Below are 20,641 nucleotides of genomic sequence, written 5' to 3'. Positions count from 1 at the left end.
AGAATGAGAATGAGAATGAGAATGAGAATGAGAATGAGAATGAGAATGAGAATGAGAATGAGAATGAGAATGAGAATGAGAATGAGAATGAGAATGAGAATGAGAATGAGAATGAGAATGAGAATGAGAATGAGAATGAGAATGAGAATGAGAATGAGAATGAGAATGATAATGATAATGATAATGATAATGATAATGATAATAATAATAAATTAATAATAATAATTGTGGCTTCTTATAAAGTGCACATGTCCGTCACTCAGTGACGCTCCTGGCGCTGTAACATACAGTATTTGCTGGAAGATTGTGCGACTACGTTTGAATTATGAGACCTAATTCTGATAGCACCATGTAATGCTTTATAAGATGCTGTGGCGCAATTTGCTGCCGACCCCTTCTCTTTTCGATAAGTGCAATGGGTTCTTTTACATGCGTTACATAACAAATGGGACCAACGGCTTAACGTCCCATCTGAAGGACGAAGCAATGGTTAAGTGTCTTGTTTAAGGACACAAGTGCCACGGCTGGGGATTCGAACCCACACTCTGCTGATCAGAAACACCAGAGTTTGAATTCGGTGCTCTTAACCGCTCAGCCACGAGAGGCTATAATTACTTGACAGGTTTGTTGTAGGCCTTCACTTTAAAGACCCATTTATTGGAGTAAATGACAAAAGCAAGATTCACCAATTTAACATAAGCACAACAATTAGTGTTGAGTACGGACACATTTAAAGTATAACAGTAGGATAGTCTTTTATTTGTCACCGATAGAAGAATAAAAACAGAGATAATCAGTATTCAAAACAACAACAATTAATTGTGACAATTCATGGCACAATAGAGGAAAACAACATGTGTAGCTATAACGTTGGCCATTGGAGATAAATATGAGTCAATATTATACTCAAAATAATTATAGGCATTACTTGGTAACAAGCAATGGAGAGCGGTTGATACTATAGAACATTGTGAGAAACGGTTAGTTTTTGAGAAAGAGGTAACTTCTCACTTTAAGAAATAAAAGACTTCAGCTGAAGCCTTTGTTATGCATCAAACCACACCACAGTATATGCAACAAGGGAGTTTTTTCTTTCATTATTCTCTTGCAAATTCGATGACCAATTTGGCCCAATTTTTTTACAGGTTTGTTATTTTACGCATAATTATGTTGGGATACACCAAGTGAGAAGACTGAGTTTTTTTCAAACTACCAATCGTGTCCAGCCGTCGGTTTCACCAAACTCTTCCTAACTTAGGATTAGTCTTAGGACTTTAGGCGAGTGAAGCTCCATATCCATAGACGTAATTAAAAACGCATTGAACCCATCCTAAGTTAGGATGAGAAACACTCGTCCTTGACTCGGGATAGTATTAATCCTAGCGTTTCGTTAAACCATTACATTTAACATTGATTACTTTTTAAATACATTAATAATACTTAAGATCATAAAGCACTATCCTCCCATAGGTATTTATCATCGTTCAGCAACTGAGCAAGTTCTACATTAAAGGGGCGATAAAACTCCTTCAACAACTGTTTGGTTTCCGGTAGCATTTGTTTAGTCGGTCTCTTGTTGACATTGGACGGGTGACGGCGGCATTTCTTTTTTATGTCGGTACTGTCCAGTTTCCCTGCGTGGGGATAAACGAAAAGGTGCGTTGCTGCGGTGATTGCAAACTTATAAACCGTATTTCATGCTAAAGGTACTAGTAGGTATCAGGTACTCTTAGCTGTAGAATAAAGACGGGTCCCTGCTCTCAGATCCAGTGATTCCATTGGATACAATGATATCATTGGATACGTGCAGTGACATGAGCTTTCCATGCCCAAACAGCACACTGCTGTCACATCCGCAATATAATTTGACTGCGTATCTCTATGTGAAATGAATGAAGGTCAAAGGTGAAAGTACACGCCGGTCTGGAGGCAGGTCTCTGGCGTTATTCACGAGCCTCGAAATGTGACGTCAGATATTCAGACTATCTTAGCTGCAGCTCTGTGGTCCTCAACCCCAAATCCACCCACCCAAAATGCTGCCACCTACAGTGTCGCTAAGTCTCCCATTACAACATTAATAGTTGCATCGTACCAATTTCCATTTTAAACTATTTGTTTTATTCAACAGTGTAACTTACTCAATTGGAGAAACTCAAATAGTTGAGGCAGCATCTGTGTGCAGTTGGTTTGCCAGTCCTCCAATCGGATGACCTTAATCTGATCACGTGGGAAAACTTTCAGCCAATCACGGAGGTAGACTGAATAAAGTCCGATGCTGGCTCTCTTCAAATTGAATAAGTTTAAAGTATTGAGAACAAAAATAAAATGGTTAGTGTTGAAAACAGAAACCTAAGTTGAACAGCACTGAACACGCTTGTGCATAAAATAACAAACCTTTGAAAATGTGGGTTCAATTGGTCGTCAATGTTGCTAAAAGAGTAATCACAGAAAAACATCCTTGTTGCATTAATTTGTGTGATTTAGGATGCATAATAACAGAGTTTAGCTGAAGTCTTTTATCATTTGAGTGAGAAATTACCTCTTTCTGTTAATGTTACTTCAGAGAGAGCCATTTCTCACAATGTTTTTAAACTATCAACAGCTTGCTTATTTTATGCTAACCAGTATTTTGAGTCTTTACCAATAGTGTCCAATGCCTTTAACGACGAGGCATCAGCAGATACCTTTCACTTAACAATAAGGGAGCTTTTTACTTTTAAAGAAATTATTGTGATATTTTCTTTGAAATTCTGTTAATACGTTGAGCGGAGCCCCTAAAGGGAAAGGTAAACACTAATTGAAAGTACAGTTAGACTGGTCCCCTGTCCTTATCCTTATTCTTATCCGCAAGGATAAGGACAGGAATTAGTTTATATATGTACACGCATGTACGTCCGATTTAACTACGAATCTCCAGAATCATGAAGGCCAGCCATGTGAAATGATGAAAGGTCAAAGGGTGGTAATGGGCGTGAACTTGAGCTTTAACGGCAGATTTCTGGCCCTACCTTTATGCACTGTTTGTACTTTCAAACACAAATAATGGAAAATATAACATCTATTAAATACAAGCGCTGTTCAGTGAATTTAGATGGTTAATAGGAATTCTTGAATGACAAGGTCAATTTAAAGTTAGCTTTCTTTTTCCCAAATTTTTAGTAACACAGCAAACAATATCACTTTAGTTTTTCCTCTCACCTCAACAGGGATCTGGATCACTTAACATGTGCCAGACCCCCAATGCCATAATGCCAGTAAGCGGAGTAAAATGTTGCTCCGCAGAAAATTGGTTACCAGCCAAAAGTTTTACATTGTTGTCACTGGTTCCCAACTCAATTTTTGCTTAGCAATAAAAAAAAAAGCTGCCAAGCTGTGTTTTTCTGACGACCACCCTTATGAAATTGGACCCATATACTTAACTTCCTAATAATGACAGTGGCTAAATGAGACATTTCAGCTTAGCAGAGATAAGATCCAAATGTTGAAAAAACATAAACACGACACCACTGACTCCTTTCCTGTAAAACAAATCCTGAAATCAGTTTTAGGTTCCCTCAAAATGTAAATTCATTACCTCGAACTTTTATTTTCTTCCCCCGAAATGTATTATTTCGTTCCCTCGAGTTTGTTGTACCTGTCCCTTTAGGAGCTTCGCACTATTATTATATTTCAGTACAGAATTCCATAGTAAAAATTTACCACTTTTGATTCAGTCTGAAGATCATACGCACACGTCCTGTTGTCTTTCTTATTAGCTAAGCATGACTTAAAACGACGAAGGTATTCTTTGACTTGACTGTGGAATATCGACGGCCCCTTGTCATAGTCGTGCTTATTAAAGTAGTGGAAATCAGAGAACAACCTTTTGATAAAAGTGAAAAAAGACACAATAATGTATTCTTGTTTGTTCAGGTTTTTCATTGACGAAGTGTTGTTGCTTGAACAAAAAGAAATGCTCAAGATTAAGTATACGATAAGTTTGCCAGAAAATTTTTATGAAACTGAAGTTGGTGATAGTCCTCGGAATAAATCCATGCAGATGATAACACAACGAGCCTCAGCAACCAGGGGGCGACTGTGTCGGGCGACTTTCAGGGCGACTTTGAGAGGGCTTTGCTAGGGGCCGACTTTGCTATAGTGGACGACTTTGCTAGGGGGGGGGGGGCGAGTTGACTTGTTTCCGCCTCAGCAACCATGAGCCCCAAACAGTACTGACCGAAGTAACCACTGTCTTTAGCAGCAACTGCTATCCTGCCACTGTTCTTATCACCCGTCTGGTCTCAGAAATCTTCACAAACCACCGAGGCTCGGCAGTCACCAGCCTCAGTAGTGATTTTCTTTGCGGCAGCCCCTATGGTCTCAACAAGCCACCGAATCTCGGCAGCCACTGACCTCAACAACAACTGTTCTTATCAGTAGCCACTGGCCTCGGGCAGCCATTGACCTATGTCTTTCCGCGAAAGCCAAAGCCAATGATAAGTACAACACACTGTAAAAACTGTTTTTAGATGTTAAACACAAATGTTGTACCCACTTTTTAAACATGTTTACATGATAAAAATGTTTACAATTTTTCACACCTGTTCATATGGTTTGCATGCATCCAAGCACACACAATGATGTTTAGGTAAACATGTGAACAAAAGTGGGAACAAAATTTATGCTTAGACATGTCATGTATTTAAATTCTAAACACTGTTTTTACAGTTTATACAGTATTTTACAGTATATTTCAGCAGACATTGGCCTCTCTGATTATACTGAAAGTTTCCAACAGCATCTTACCACCCACCTTGCAGTAGGATCTCGAAATGTGACAATTATCTGAGACTTTGGCAAGACTGTGCTAATAACTTCTGCATTAACATGTGGAGGACCAATGTTTTCCTGAGGGAAGAATTGGCGCCATTTTATGTTGTCCCAGAAGGTCGAGGCCGAAGAGTCTCCTAGAAAGAATACGAAGCGGCAATGGATTTTATAAAGACTTATAGTTTTCCAGTCATGTTTTTACATTATGTGTGCAAATTTGGGCTCAATTGGTCATCGAATTTGCAAGAAAATAATGAAAGAAAAAACCTTGCTTCGTTACTTTGTTTGCTTAATGCATAATAAAGGCTTCAACTGAAAACTAATATCATTTTGAGTGAGAAATTTCTTCAGAGGAAGCCGTTTCTCACAATGGTTTATACTATCAACAGCTCTCCATTGCTCGTTATAAAAGTAAGTTTTATTTTGAGTATTTACCAAAAGTGTCCAGTGCCTTTAACCACAAGGACATAATTCTAGACATACTTGTTTTTGAGTAAGGGGGTTAGGTGTAAGAGAAGACAGAGAAAGTATGTTAATACAAAAAATACATAGCCTACCCATAATGATCGAAGGGTCAGAACCCTTCACAAGTTGCTTTGCGATGTTAATTGACTGGCCGCCGATGTACTGAAGTACGCTTGCTGAAAATGTAAGCAATCACTCAACATAACTGATTTTTATTAATCATTGTTCTGCACTTGTAATGGGCATCTTATCATATTAAAATGTACTACTCTCTCCCATTGTGTTTGGGAATCAATGATGCCAATCCCATCTAATAAAGGTCCGCTTGGTCAGTAACAACATCACAAGAGGGCGCTATATGTGAGACCTTTTCGCAATTTAATACTCACATTATGGGGGCGTTCGATAAGCTTCCCTGGCTCGACCCCGCATTGCTCACTCGGGTGAGCCCATGACAAGAGCTAATCGAACGATCACACTCGCCCTCTCGTGGTGACGGGATGCACCTCAGGTCACCCCACAAGCAGGGCACTGAGGGCCGACCCGGGTGATGTACCGGGGCAAACAGGGGTCGACCCAGGGAAGCTAAACGAACGCACCCACAAAATTATTCTCTGTATGCGTTGAAAGAGGTGCATGCTGGTCTAGTCAGCGCTCCTGAAATAGACTATTTCATTTTTCTTATATTTTTTTTACCAATATACACCGATGTGTGATTAAGACGGTACACTCACCCCAAACAAACTTCCTTTGTTAATGGCGTTAAGTTCCACAAGCATTAATTTTAGCCTATCTGTGAAAGACTGTGCACAACGCCTAGGAAGTTCCACGGTTTAACCAGCGAGTTGATCGTTCAAGTCTGACCGTTCTGCTGAGTATTGGGGAAGGGGGGGGGGTGTCACACATAAACACAATTTCACCTGAACAAAACTTACTTCCAGTGAAGCGTTTTCTGGTCCACCAGTGTGGTTCCTTGACGCGAGCTCTGAAGACCTGTGGATGCGTATGCAACTTGTCATGGACGTCAGTGGTACCAGACTTTGGCATACCGGCCAGAAAGAAATAGGGTAGACACTTCAGCGGAGGTGACGTCATCAGACCACCCTCGCCAGAGAGTTGAGACCGCCAGCAAGGATTTCTAAATTTAGGGAGAAATTCTTCTGGCACCGCGTCGAAGACCTTGCCGTGAAGACAAAACAAAACGGTAAAGCTCTAAATAAAGCTTAAGGTTAGACTTGATTCAAGTACCGTTCTCGTGCGAGAGGACATGTTGTGGCACAGGTTGGGGACGTTTCTGTTGTTAGGCGATGGGACTGAAAATATAATAACTCTCACGGGATTGGGACTTGAGTCAAGTCTAGCATAAGGTAAAACATGTTATATTGGTTTAGCAATGCTCAGTGCCGCTGATATAGGGGTATTTTGTCCCCAGTGTTTGAGTTCACAACTCTTGGTGCTCGATATGGTGTTGTACGGTACGACAACCCCACACCATTGGACCTTTGAAAACATTGATGTCGTGATTAATAGGCTCTTTTCAAATCCACGGCTTCGGCTTCGGCTTCAAACAGGCTCCGTTCTCTGAAGCCATGAGCACGACGTATAGCACGCGCAATATTGTCAAAACCACCGCGAGGCCAAGCTATAGCTATAGCCTGAGCCGAAGTCTGGAACCTAAGCCGTGGTTTCGAATAGGGCCATTATAATATATTATATTATTATCATTTCTGTATGCAATATAAAGATAGAATATAACGATAGACTCACATTTGGCGCAAGTTTATAAAGACTCTCCGAAATATTTTTCCTTAAAATGATTTCCTCCTTCTGCTCAAGATTTGTTAAATCAGTTATTGGAGACCCTTCGTTGATGAATGTCATCACCTCTGACATGTAAAGTGATTTAATCGTTGGTAGCTCGTTCTGGGCTCTCGGCCACCGCTTTAAGTCAGCCGTCAGCTTCAAGCAGAGAAGCAACGACCCGACGCTGACAACAAAAATTACGTTTTTCCTTTGCTGAAATGATAAATAGAGTAAATGTTTTTCCTTTGCTGAAAAGATAAAGAGAATGAACGTTTTTCCTTTGCTGAGAAGATAAAGAGAGTAAACATTATTCCTTTATTGAAATGATACAGAGAGTAAACATTGCTGAAATGATAAAGAGAACAAACGTTTTTCCTGTGCTTATATGATAAAGAGAATAAACGTTTTTCCTTTGCTGAAATGATAAAGAGAACAAACGTTTTTCCTGTGCTTAAATGATAAAGAGAACAAACGTTTTTCCTGTGCTTATATGATAAAGAGAACAAACGTTTTTCCTGTGCTTATATGATAAAGAGAATAAACGTTTTTCCTTTGCTGAAATGATAAAGAGAACAAACGTTTTTCCTGTGCTTAAATGATAAAGAGAACAAACGTTTTTCCTGTGCTTATATGATAAAGAGAATAAACGTTTTTCCTTTGCTGAAATGATGAAGAGAACAAACGTTTTTCCTGTGCTTATATGATAAAGAGAATAAACGTTTTTCCTTTGCTGAAATGATAAAGAGAATAAACGTTTTTCCTTTGCTGAAATGATGAAGAGAATAAACATTTTTCCTTTGCTGAAATGATAAAGAGAATAAACGTTTTCCTGTGCTTATATGATAAAGAGAATAAACGTTTTTCCTTTGCTGAAATGATAAAGAGAATAAACGTTTTTCCTTTGCTGAAATGATGAAGAGAATAAACATTTTTCCTTTGCTGAAATGATAAAGAGAATAAACGTTTTCCTGTGCTTATATGATAAAGAGAATAAACGTTTTTCCTTTGCTGAAATGATAAAGAGAATAAACGTTTTTCCTTTGCTGAAATGATGAAGAGAATAAACATTTTCCTTTGCTTAAATGATAAAGAGAATAAACGTTTTACCTGTGCTTAATGATAAACAGAATAAACGTTTTCCTGTGCTTATTAATGATAAACAGAATAAACGTTTTTCCTGTGCTTAAATGACGAAGAGAATAAACGTTTTCTTGTGCTAAAATGATGAAGAGAAAAGACGTTTTTCCTACACTGAAATGACAAAATTATTTTAATATAGACGTTTAATGGTAACTTTTCAAAAGAGTAAAACATCAAGAGGAAAAGAATGAGTGTTAAAGCCATTGGACCCTTTCGGTAAACAATGTTGTCCAAGGCCCACACTTTGTGTACCACAACTTCTATATCAAATAACAAACCTGTGAAAATTCAGGCTCAATCGGTCATCGGTGTCGGGAGAAAACAATGGAAAAACCCACCCTTGTTTCCGCGCGTTTCGCCGTGTCATGACATGTGTTTAAAATAAATCCGTAATTCTCGTTAACGAGAAATTATATTGTTTTGCTGTTTTCTCAAAAAGTAAAGCATTTCATGGAATAATATTTCAAGAGAAGTCTTTCACCATTGCCTTCTGTAAACCGTGTAAGTTATTTGTAAATCTGTGAACTTCTTTTTTTCTGAACCGAAAGGGTCCAATGGCTTTAAAGGGAAGGTACACGTTTGGTAATTACTCAAAACAAATATTAACTTAAAGACACTGGACACTATTGGTAATTGTCAAATACAAGTTTTCTCACTTCTCATGAAAAGGTTTTCTTCAAATTTTGCCCTGTCAGTTATAACAAGAAGACAATGTTTGCATGTAAGGCACACTTTACCTTCTTCCTGATCATGTGTGGTAAACAATCTGGTCTCAGATCAATCCCCTGTACCCTTTGACATGGCAAGTATCATTTATAAATGGGTGTCATTTCCTACTAACTGTAAATTTTGTAGTGCACGTATGCAGCTCTGTTTTAAAAAGTCTTTTGTAAATTGGATTGAGGCTTTTTTATGTCATCTGGCTACAAATACGTGTGTGCGAATGATATGACCTCTAATTGAACTGGATAGACTTGTAAAAGGGCTGTGTAGTTAAGGGTTCAGGAAGAATAATTTTATTCTTTACTTGCATTTGATGGTATTAAAGGTACTGGACACTAGTGGTAATTGTCAAAGACTAGTCTTCACAGTTGGTGTATCTCAACATATGCATAAAATAACAAACCTGTGAAAATTTGAGCTTAATCGGTCGTCGAAGTTGCGAGATAGTAATGAAAGAAAAAACACCCTTGTCAGGCGAAGCTGTGTGCTTTCAGATGCTTGATTTCGAGACCTCAAATTCTAAATCTGAGGTATCGAAATCAAAATCGTGGAAAATTACTTCTTTCTCGAAAACTACACTACTTCAGAGGGAGCCGTTTCTCACAATGTTTTATACTACCAACCTCTCCCCATTACTCGTTACCAAGTAAGGTTTTATGCTAATAAATATTTTGAGTAATTACCAACAATGTCCACTGCCTTTAAAAACTTACTTGGTAAGGAGTATTGGATCGAGAGCTGTTGATGGTATAAACATTGTGGGAAACGACTCCCTCTGACTGTACAAGTGGCTTATGGAGTTCAATCCTGCGAAATGCCAGGTTATATGTGACCAACAAGAGGAAACCCATCCTAAGACCTTACAGCATTCACAATCACATCCTCGGGATGAAGCCAACTCTGCCAAATACCTGAGTGTTCACATCGACTCCAAGGTTAACTTCAATGCCCATGTTGATGCCACAGTCAAGAAGGCAAACTCCATCCAAGCCTTCTTAAACCGGACATTCAGGCACTGCAATCAACAGATCAAGCAGGCAACATACACAACTTATGTCCGGCCGATTGTGGAATACGCAGCTTCTACGTGGGACCCACACACCAAGCGCAACATCGACAAGCTTGAGATGGTCCAACGTAGAGGTGTTCGCTATGTCACCGGTAACTAACACCATACCAGCAGCGTAACCACCATGCTAAAAAAACTACAGTGGCCCACTCTGGAAAGAAGACGTCTCCAAAGCCGTCTTGCCATGATGTACCGCATCCGATATGATCTTGTTGACATCAACTAGCAAGCACACCTCACTGAAGCACAACACCAGACCAGAGGACATGGATCTCGCTTCTACATCCCGCACTGCAGCAATCAGGTCTATGTATCATCATTCTTTCCTCGCACGAACTGGAACTGCTTGAAGACGGACCCTGCCCTCTCACCCTCTCTAGATGCATTCAAGAATGCACTGAGGGTCTCACCTAGTCAGTAATCTTGCTGGCCAGTTTTTACTTGCACCATGTGTATTTTGCACCTGATTGGCTTACGGTCCCATGGTTTCACGCGTGCGCCCAGCCACAGTGCGGTAATCTTCAAATTTTCTGAAGCAGCAATAAGGAGGAAGAAGAAGAAGAAGATGAAGAGCTGATTTGAGTGGCCGCTGTTAGGCGCTCAGGCAAATCATTAACATATTATGATGGTCAACACTCCCATGTACGTTGCAATCAAACTAAGATACCTTTTCGAAACTTGGGAGCGCCAAATTGCCCCACAGCATGTAGATACGCATGTGGAAACATGTGTACGAGAGCCAGCGGTTTTGCTAGGCTACGATGGTAGTACGTCATCACTTTGTGTGCTCAGGTGACGCGTAACCGCGACATTCGTGTTTTGCATGTACGGAGCCCGTATATGAATAGACTTGATTCAAGTCCCATTCTCGTGTGAGAGGTCCCTAAGCTTACTATGAAACAACCCCGTAGCATACAGTACAGTGCGCGCTCGCCGTCAAAATGTGGTCCAAATGGGGAGATGTACAAAACCAATGGGAGCGTTGAAGCGCTGCCCTGCCCTGGCGGTAAAATATTCATTATACTCCGTGACATCACAGTAGAAGACGTTGTAAGGCACGCGTCTATACGCGCGGCACGCACGTGGGGCGGGTAAACTCATTAGCAGGCAAGGGGGTGTCGGTGTCATAAGTCGTTTTATTGCACTTCCCAAAATTCAAATTTTGCAAACAAAACCGACCCCAATGTATGTTACAACGTATTACTTAAATTCAAACGAATATTTAGTGTTTTTTATTTATATATATAATTAATTGGTTATTAAAAAATGTATTTCAATCATCAACTTAAAGTACTTAACCCACAAGTGACAAATGAACTAGTCTTCTTTTTGGGTGCGTTTGATTGGTCAAAACGTATCACGTAACAATGTTACATATTCATAAGTGAATACATTTACATACCAGGCGACTGCGACATCGTCAAGTCCCTGTCCCGCATGCGGAACAGGTTTGGGAATGCAGAGCATCACAAAATAATAGTTTTCTGGGGATGGCACGGGATTGGGACTTGAGTCAAATCTAGTATATGAAGGATTTGGGTACTTTTTGTACGACACAAAACACAATGTCCACATATTGACATTAAACTTACCCGGTTTGAAGATAATGATGGTATAGAAAGCTTATAATAAGCTTTCTATACCATCATTATCTTCAAACCGACTATGTGCTCTAAAAATTGAGAAAGAACGATTTCGATAGGCTAGCAAATTTAAATTAGTTAGAGAATTATGTTTCTTTTTAATAACATATCTTGAGTGAACCCACATAGTGGTATTGTTTTGCAGAATAAATAATTTAAGAAAATGTAGTTTTAAATCCTAGAAAATATAATGCACAGATTTTTTGCGAGTCGAAAAAAACAAAACATGACACAATTTTGTTAGACCAAATTGTCTCTAGTTAAAGCTTTGTTTGAAGTTCCATAGGCTACTACTAAAACTCTTCATAATAATGTGAGGTTTTTCTTAATTGTTATCGTCTGAATGTTTCCATTTTTCAGGTGACCTGTCTTCCTTCTGGTCGCTGTTTACAGTTTTCTTCGTTCAGGCAAAGTCAAGAGATTTCAATTGTATCTGATGCAAATTCCAACGTTATTCAGTCAGATCAAGCTGGTAAGCATGTCTTGTGTTTTTTTCGTTGATATATTGTTCCCATGTAATACAATTAAGATACAATTAAAATTTTGCATTTGTTGGCATGGTTGCTATAAAGGAAAGCAATACTTTTTACGATATGGTGGGAGATATAATTTAATACAAAGCTGTTTTTAAAAACGAGTGGTTTGTTTGTATATGGCCACCTGAGCCCTATTGCAAGAGCCTCAATAACATAAACTAAAAAATAGAGACTGACATGTTTTTTATATTCAACGATTGTGTGCTGGTCAACAGAAAAACAACCGTAAATTACAGTGACATATACTTTACATTTAGTTAATGCTACCATTTTCCATGGTAATGATGTGGAGGGTTTGTTAACACTAACAGTCGTCTGGATGTTTTCATGTTCCAGGTGACCTTTGTTCCAATAGTGTTTGCTGTTTACAGTTTCCTTCATCTAGTGTAGAGGTCAAGAGGTTTCAATTGTAGCTGTTGAGGTTCAGAACATTATTCAGAACAAGCTGGTAAGTACTATTTCCCCTAGATGGAGGTTGTTTAAAATTATGTTTCCTTTACTGAAATGTAACAGTGGTCCATTTCACTAAGCAATAACATTCATTGCAAGACAAATTGTAAGTATTACCTTGCTAATTTGTATAGTGACATCACACTTTACTTAGCAACTGCGATTGATTTGCAGCTAAAATCAAACTTAGCTCTTTGTGAAACCTGGGCCTACTAATTCCACTTTAAGCCACAATGTTGTTTAAATCAACTCTATCAGAAAGAACTCACGTTTATTTAGAACTTGATTTCTTTGATGCGATTCCTTTTGCTTTAAACAAGGAGTGAGTTTATAATAATATCATTTGAAAAACGATCACATATCCACGTTTGAGGGGCCCCTATAATAGCTGATAGCTGATAATTTGAAAGTATTTAATCTTGTCACATAAACATGCGGATTCCCCTATATCAAGGTCACATTCACATACAGGTCCAGGGTCACGTTTACATGTTTTTTATCATGGTTATGTCGACCAGGGACAGAATTCTTCAAAGACGTTTCTTTGGGACTTAAACAGCCCCCCCCCCCTTTTCCAAACCGGTCAAGAAAAAACTGTGCATTTCAAATGAGAACATTTCATTATCGTGAGCATGTTTTGTTTTTTCAAATACAGGAGGGGAGTAGCACACACATCGATGAAGCAGTTACAAACTTGACATCTATAGAGATACAGCAACCTGAACAACTTCCCTGAGAGAAAGCTGAAGCAGTTTGTCTTTTGTATGGATTGCATTCCCGTTAGTGTGTGGGGGGGGGGGGGGTCGTCAGTAGTTGAAACTTTTGATAAGTTCTTAAAATCCGTTATTTTGAGTGTGGGTCAGACTACTCTGAAAAACCAACAACTTTGGAGATCCTTGCTGCAATGAAATCCGGTTATCCAACTGATATCAAACATAATTCACAAATCTAATTTGAAGTGGCATTCCCTTGGATACAGCATACAGTTTTGCTTAAAATAAATAATTTGTAGGAGAAAGGTAGTTCATCAGTTAATTCAAAAGCATTTAACAAATTGTGGCAATATCTTTTTTTTTTAAAACAAGTTATTTGAAATAAAGTTAGTGTCGTTACTAGACTGTCCATGTTCACCCTATCTAGGAAACAAACAAATTGTTTTGTTTTAAAATAAATCTCTCAAATGTGCCCAGAGGCTGTAAACAACTGGTTAACAACCACTCGAATCTTCTTAGAATTGTTGAATGAAATTGCAGATTTAAACCTTGAGTGATAAACATGTAGCTACAAAACAGAACTTTTCATGTTTATGGACAACATAGGTCAATTGTATGTCGAGGTTTATTGTCGAAACTATGTGTATTATTTAACTTGTATATTTGAAAATAAAATTTTGAAGGCAAATATTTTAAAACTGTTGTTTTTACTTTGTTTTGTTTTTCCTGCTGGTTCAGAAATCGTGTTTACTGTTTTAATCCCCAGGAAGATTAGAAATGAATCCGAAAAGATTGCTAGCATCTAGGTTTAAATCATTCAATGGGTGAAGGTTAAATCTGTAAAGATTTGGAAAAATAAATCCACTGGGATTGATTTAATTAATCCTCCACAGACTTAATTGTTTTAATCTTTTGAAAGATTAATTTTAAATCCACGCTGATTGGTCCCTAACGACAATCCTTGAAAGATTTAAAATTTAATCCTGTGGATTTAAATTTAAATCCTTGTAATTTAGAGTGTACCTTAAAACATTACTCTTTGAGGTGCTTTAGTCTTATCTCTTTTGTGAAATCACTGACATAGTGCGTTGACAATAATAATGGCTACTTTAAAGACACTGTACATTTTTGGTAATTGTAAAGACCAGTCTTCTCACTTGGTGTATCTCAACATATGCACAAACCTAACATTTGAACCCAATTGGTCGTCGAATTTGCGAGATAGTAATGAAAAAAACACCCTTGCCACACGAAGTGGTGTGCTTTCAGACGCTTGATTTCGAGACCTCAAAATCTAAATCTGAGGTCTCGAAATCAAATTTAAATACTTTTAGTGGAAAATTACTTATTTCTCGAAAATTACGTTACTTGGTTATTTCTCAAAATGACTTTTATCATAAAAACTTACTTGGCCAAGAGCAATGGAGAGCTGTTGATAGTCAAAAACACTACGAGAAAGGGCTCCCTCTGAAGTAACGTGTTTTTTTTTTTTAAAGAAGTCATTTCTCACTAAAACATTTTGAATCGAGGTGTCGAATTCAAGCATCTGACTGAAAGCACACAACCTCGTGCGACAAGGGTGTTTTTTCTTCCATTATTATCTCGCAACTTCGACGACCAATATTGAGCTCAAATTTTCACAGGTTTGTTATTTTATGCGTATATTGAGATACACCAAGTGTGAAGACTGGTCTTAGACGATTACCACGGTGTCCATGCAGTGCCTGTGGGAGCTTAATTAGACTCCCCTCTCTATCTACACTATGAACGAGGTCTACTGTTAAAATAAAACGATTAAAAAAAACCTCACCTGCATGGCGTTGAAGCAGAATAATTTCAAACTGACGTATAGACGAAGGTTGACAAGTCCAATTTTTTTTTTGAATGTGTACAGTCCCGATTCGAGGAGAAAAATAACATAAAGAGGCACAACATTCAGTCCTCCTGATAGCGCAGTCAGGATGTCAATCTGGTAGAAACTCATCCACACTAGTGATGCACTGCAAGTAATGATTTCATCCCCACCAAGCCAAAAGGGTACTTAGTTATACCAGCTCGTATGGTACAATATGATCGATTCATGTTCTGCACACGGGGGGGGGGGGGGGGGGGGGATGTTATGAGGTAATGCGCTGTGATTGGATCGCCAATAGCAATATTGATATTGCACTGGTTTATGTAAGTGGGTTGGTCAGTAAACAGCTGTGGATGGTGTGACGTCAGCTGTACAAGGACTTTGCTGCTGTTGCTCGTCTCTCCAACACCCCCCCCCCCCCCACCCCGTTGTATTTCTGAACACGGTCAAGTTTGGAATCAATATTGAAAAGACTTTGGACCGAGCCCAACCTACCCGTGAATAAACAAATCTAAATCAAAGGCATGGAAACTAGAGTGCCCCCTTTTTGTTGAATCTGTCGAGGACATTCTCGGCGGTGTCATTTGCGAGGCATAATATTTTAAATGTTATATAGTTATGTAAAATCATTTCAAAAAAGACTCTTTCAATTCTGCTTTTTCTTCTTCAAAACACAAGCACGATAGCATCTGTTTCGCCCTTGCCTGGAGATTGTCTACAAGATACATACCTCATTGCATGTTGGGCACCATGGTCCTGTTAAAGGCACTGGACCCTATTAGTATTTACTCCAAATAATTGTTAGCATAAAAACTTACTTGCTTACGACCAATGGAAACGGTTCCCTCTGCAGAAGTAACGTAGTTTTTGAGAAAGAGGTGTTTCTCACTCAAATAATAAAAGACAGTATAAGCCTTTTTATTATATGCATCTGAAAGCACACAAAGTAGGCCCAATGCAACAATGGTGTGTTTTCTTTCATTTAGTCTCTTGCAAATTCAATGACCATTTTTATTTTGAGCCAAAATGGCCGTCGATTTGTTATTATAAGTTGGGATACACCAAGTGAGAACACTGCTGGTCTTTGACTATTATTATACACACTGCAAACGTTCTTCTTCAAGAAGGCACATAAGGCAATGACTCTGAAACAATTGTTGGGGAAATTCTATCCCAAAACATCCTTGTTCAAAGTATGTACAGGCGACTTTCGGAGATTCAAAATGTCCATGGAGTCCGCTTGTGAGTAGCCTTGCTGAAGGCTTTCGCATTATATTCACTCCGAAAAAGACGCCGTTGTGAACATACACCCGTATACATTGTGCGTAGTGAGTAATCACATCGCACGACCCACCCGCATACACTGTCACATCGCTGAACACTCGTCGTACAACTGTGCACAAGTCATCCGCACTCGTACCACTAACCGCATGCGGCTAGTGTACGGGGGGGGGGGGCGCCGTGTCGTGCGAAGTGATTAATTTTACACACAGTGTATACTATACGAATGGGTTTTTACAGCGGCGTTTTTCGGAGTGAATAACTCGACTGCATGAGCAAGGCTAGTTTGTGAATGGTGGCGCAAGAGATGCGGAAATGTCATCTCGCCAAAATTGGATGGTTCGTTTTGCCAAGAGACAACTGTATTCAGCTGAAACTGTCACAGGTGACTTTTGCTGTATCTTTCTTTCATAATGTTGTTGATAAATCAGCATTATGTTGACAAAAAAACAACCTATGACGTTACCTTATAAAGACACAAGTGAAGCATAACGGGTCAAGCATATATAAAGTCTTGGTGCAAGACGTTTTTCGTTTACCTTTCACGCACAGCGCGGCCGACCAGGGCGGTTCGTGGGTTAAGTCGGGTTAATAGTTTTTTTATTATACACGAACGGTTTGTAACGGGCGTAACAACGGTTTGTAACAATTGTTCTGTGACGCAACAAATTTAAATGTTGTGTTTATTAAGAACTAATCTTTTATTATGAGAAATATTTACACAAGTATGTTGCACCATGGATAAAGGATCACAAAATGAGCTAGAACGACAGACCATCACCCAAAGCCTGTCAATTAGAAATTGCATTGTGATCGCCAGCTGCTCTATGCATGGGCTTTCTGTCTTCGTTTGTTAAAGATCGTCGCCGCCGATTTGCTTGCCATGGTATTCGACAGCCTGGTTTGATAACAATTTCGCTGCTGTTAAACCATTAGTATCCACGGAATTGAATGTTCATATCATGAAACGATTTCCTATGGAGTCTTACATTCAGAAAAAAGTTGTATTAAACCGGCAGGATTTCTAGTAAACAATGAGCCATCTCTGATCGACGCAAGCTTTGGCCACTAACGGAAATTTTTTTTCCAATACTTGACGTTTGTTCTTTTTTAGAATGGAGCATAATATACTTTGAATACTAAGTATTGCATGCAAATAAGCAACCATTGTGGCTGTTAAAGACCCATGAAATATGCTTGTTACATTCACGCATGCGTACAGACCCTGTTGGTTGGCAAACGCCATACATAGACCTTATCGCAAATACCAATGCGCAAGCGCAGACTGTTGAATGAGGTGCATTGTGGGATAGATATGAATCAAATTTGTAATCAGCTAGACCACAATGCACCTAATTCCAAGCTTTACGCGCGCGCCCCAGTATTTGCGAAAAGGTCTATTGGTGTACTAAGCAGACGCGCAATCGCGTCTGCGTCACGCACCCATTAGCCGTGTACAAAACCGCGCGATGTATCCTCATTTGCCAACCAAAACGTTAGTGCGCACGCGCGACGTGCAATTTACATATTTCATGGGAAGGGTCTACCCATAGACCCATTGATCTCCATTATACTGACAGTATATGGAGATCAATGCATAGACCTTATCGCAAATACCAATGCGCAAGCGCAGACTGTTGAATGAGGTGCATTGTCGGATATATATGAATCAAATTTTGCTACCAGCTAGACCACAATGCACCTAATTCCAAGCTTTACGCGCGCGCCCCAGTATTTGCGAAAAGGTCTATAGAGTTATATATAAGAACTAGAGAGCGCACGGTTTTGTACACGGCTAATGGGTGCGTGACGCAGACGCTATTGCGCGTCTGCTTAGTGCACAACTCTATGGCGTTTGCCAACCAACAGGGTATGTACGCATGCGTGAATGTAATTAGCATATTTCATGGGAAGGGTCCATTGTCAAAGACCAGTCTTCTCAAAATGCACAAAATAACAAACCTGTGAAAATTTGAACTCAGATCAATTGGTCTTCGAAGTTGCGAGATATTAATACTGCTCGGAACACCCAATTTTGGAGCAACCCAGTTGCTCCCCAAAACTGCGGTCTGCGTTCCTGCTGCATACTACTTACAGCTGTTAAAACCAAAATCGCAAGCATATACATGTTTACCCGTTACAGCTTTGGGCTGTCAGGCCAGCTGTTGCTAACGTTATTGCTTTAACAACGTGGAACATATGAGTTTACGGAGAATAAAACAAACAAGTCACATTGATATTTTGGAAAATGTTTACACTTGGTTTAATAGAATGACGACATAAACACACTGAGTTGTGATCGATGGGCAATGCAAGGCCTAACCATCTGTGCTTTAATTACATATTGTAAACTTTTATTTGTTTTGTTCTTAGGGGCCTTGTCACACGTAGACTTGACTCAAGTCACAATCCCGAGGCAGTTCCAGGCAATCTGCAAATCTGCAAGGAGATAACGCATTCACAATTCTTTTCTTTAGATCATAAAAGATAAGACATCGTTTGTACCAAAAGGGTTCCTTTTGCATGTACTTCAGTTGGTTGCCTCCAAGTTGCCCGTAAAAGTTGCCTCATGTGCCTTGTCACATGTAGACTTGACTCAAGTCCCAATCCCGTGAGAACCCTTCTTTTTTTCAGTCCCATCGCCTAGCATTTTAAAGAAAACTCCCCGCTCACCTGTGCCGTGCAGAAATAAGAAACGACCCGTCAAGTCCCATCCTCGCACGAGTCGAGAACGGGACTTGAATCAAATCTATGTCACACGAGGCAACTTTTACAGGCAACTTGGAGGCTACCAACTGCAGTGCATGCTACAGGACCACTTTGGTAGCACATGAGTTGATTTTCAAACAATGTCTTACGATTCCTTAGAAAAACATGCAAGAATTCAAGCATGAATACCTTTTCTTCTTGCAGATTGCCTGGGACTGGTTGCCTGCAAATTGCATCGTGTGACATGGGCCTTTGATAGACCGTGAACTGAAGGCCTTTCTGTTTTTCTTTTACATAATGTGTGAAGTTTCAGATCAATGACGGCATCGGGGGGGGGGGGGGGGTCACGTGACGTGCACATTTTGAGGTTGTATAACTCCAGAAGTAATGATGAAACTTGGCAGGTTGTTTAATAAATCGTCACCGTTTTCACGAAGGGACAATTTTGTAAAAAATCAATAAAAACTCATTTTGATTTTTTTTTGTGGTTTCGAATTAGTTTAACGGTATCTAACAATTCTCTAATTTATAGACCTAAAAGTCGTCTAGGTTCTTAGATATGCTAAGATGGTGAAGGACAAAAACCTCAAGATCCTTGATTTGCTTTTTCACGAACAGACAGTTTCCTTTCTGTGCGTTAAAGACACGGCTGGCACAGCGCCAAAAACGAGTGCTCCGGTTTATACCTGTGACCTACATTGTTTTACGCGCGCGCGCCCCAAACGGGCACAAATGGCCACAACTTGTTTTTTCGTTTTCACGAACAGGCACTTTGTGTATTGCTCTAACGCGTGGAAATGTCCCCTTTCACAGCAAAAAAGTAGGAGATCCGGCTTCTGCGTTTTCACGAACAGCAACACGACTCGCTGCACACAGACCACATTTTGTACAGTTTTCACGAAGAGGCACTTTTGTTAATTGAATAATAACTCATTAATTAAACCATTATAAACAAAATTGGAAACAGATTTGTCTGATTTAGGATCTCTACTTTCCTGATATGTAAAAATTTCAAAGATTTAACATCGAAAAGTCTACGAACCAGTGATTTCAAAATTAGCTTAACTTCAAACGCGATTTTCTCCAAACATACATTTTGGGCTGCAGGGGACAAATTGTCCCTTCGTGAAAACGGTGACGAAATGTTAGATATTGGCAAGTTCTTGTAAATTGTGAAATGACATCATGATGACGTTTTTTTAATGATTTATAAATTGCTAACTGAGCTTGGTAAGATCTTAATTTTTATTTAATAGGCTGAATAACTGCTTTGAAAACTAAAAGAATATCGAATTCAGTTGAGAGTAATTTGATTTTTTTCTACGTCTAGTCATTATTGTGGTGGCGTTTACTTTATGCCGATCTGGCTTCAGTGCCCAACGATAGATAATTAGGCGTCCGGGCACCTCTGAGCAAACATCTAAAAGACCACAAACTTATACCAG

At 39.3% G+C, this 20,641-nt stretch overlaps 1 protein-coding gene and 1 long non-coding RNA gene across 3 annotated transcripts; one reads left to right on the top strand and one right to left on the bottom strand.

Moving 5' to 3' along the window:
• Positions 1-256: 256 nt before the first annotated feature.
• LOC139935370 (carbohydrate sulfotransferase 15-like) lies at positions 257-16,329 on the bottom strand. Of its 2 annotated transcripts, none has more exons than XM_071929917.1 (8): positions 16,311-16,329; positions 7,042-7,290; positions 6,210-6,453; positions 5,367-5,450; positions 4,793-4,946; positions 3,700-3,862; positions 2,139-2,283; positions 257-1,634 (listed from the first exon to the last, which is right to left on the bottom strand). In XM_071929917.1, exons 2-8 carry the CDS (start codon positions 7,165-7,167, stop codon positions 1,447-1,449), a joined length of 1,104 nt encoding a protein of 367 aa, XP_071786018.1. In that variant the 5' UTR covers positions 7,168-7,290; positions 16,311-16,329; the 3' UTR covers positions 257-1,446. The 2 variants fall into 2 exon arrangements, with proteins under 2 accessions (XP_071786018.1, XP_071786017.1); XM_071929916.1 differs by lacking the exon at positions 16,311-16,329 and adding an exon at positions 15,162-15,376.
• On the top strand, positions 11,784-14,115 carry LOC139934946 (uncharacterized). The gene is made up of 3 exons (XR_011785740.1): positions 11,784-12,124; positions 12,525-12,636; positions 13,294-14,115. It is a non-coding gene; the product is annotated as an uncharacterized lncRNA (long non-coding RNA).
• Positions 16,330-20,641: the final 4,312 nt, after the last annotated feature.

Source organism: Asterias amurensis, chromosome 3 (assembly GCF_032118995.1).
Source record: "Asterias amurensis chromosome 3, ASM3211899v1".
NCBI lineage: Eukaryota > Metazoa > Echinodermata > Asteroidea > Forcipulatida > Asteriidae > Asterias > Asterias amurensis.
This window is presented reverse-complemented; position numbering and strand designations above follow the sequence as displayed.

Bases quoted from the DNA above. Each gene is read 5' to 3' on its own strand.
- LOC139935370 (XM_071929916.1), bottom strand. From the start codon at position 15,335: ATGAGTTTCTACCAGATTGACATCCTGACTGCGCTATCAGGAGGACTG. The intron at 4,947-5,366 runs GTAGGCTATGTA...TATTCTTTCTAG, and splicing joins TGACCCTTCGATCATTATGG to GAGACTCTTCGGCCTCGACC. The intron at 2,284-3,699 runs GTAAATTTTTAC...TTCAATTTGAAG, and splicing joins TTCAGACTGAATCAAAAGTG to AGAGCCAGCATCGGACTTTA.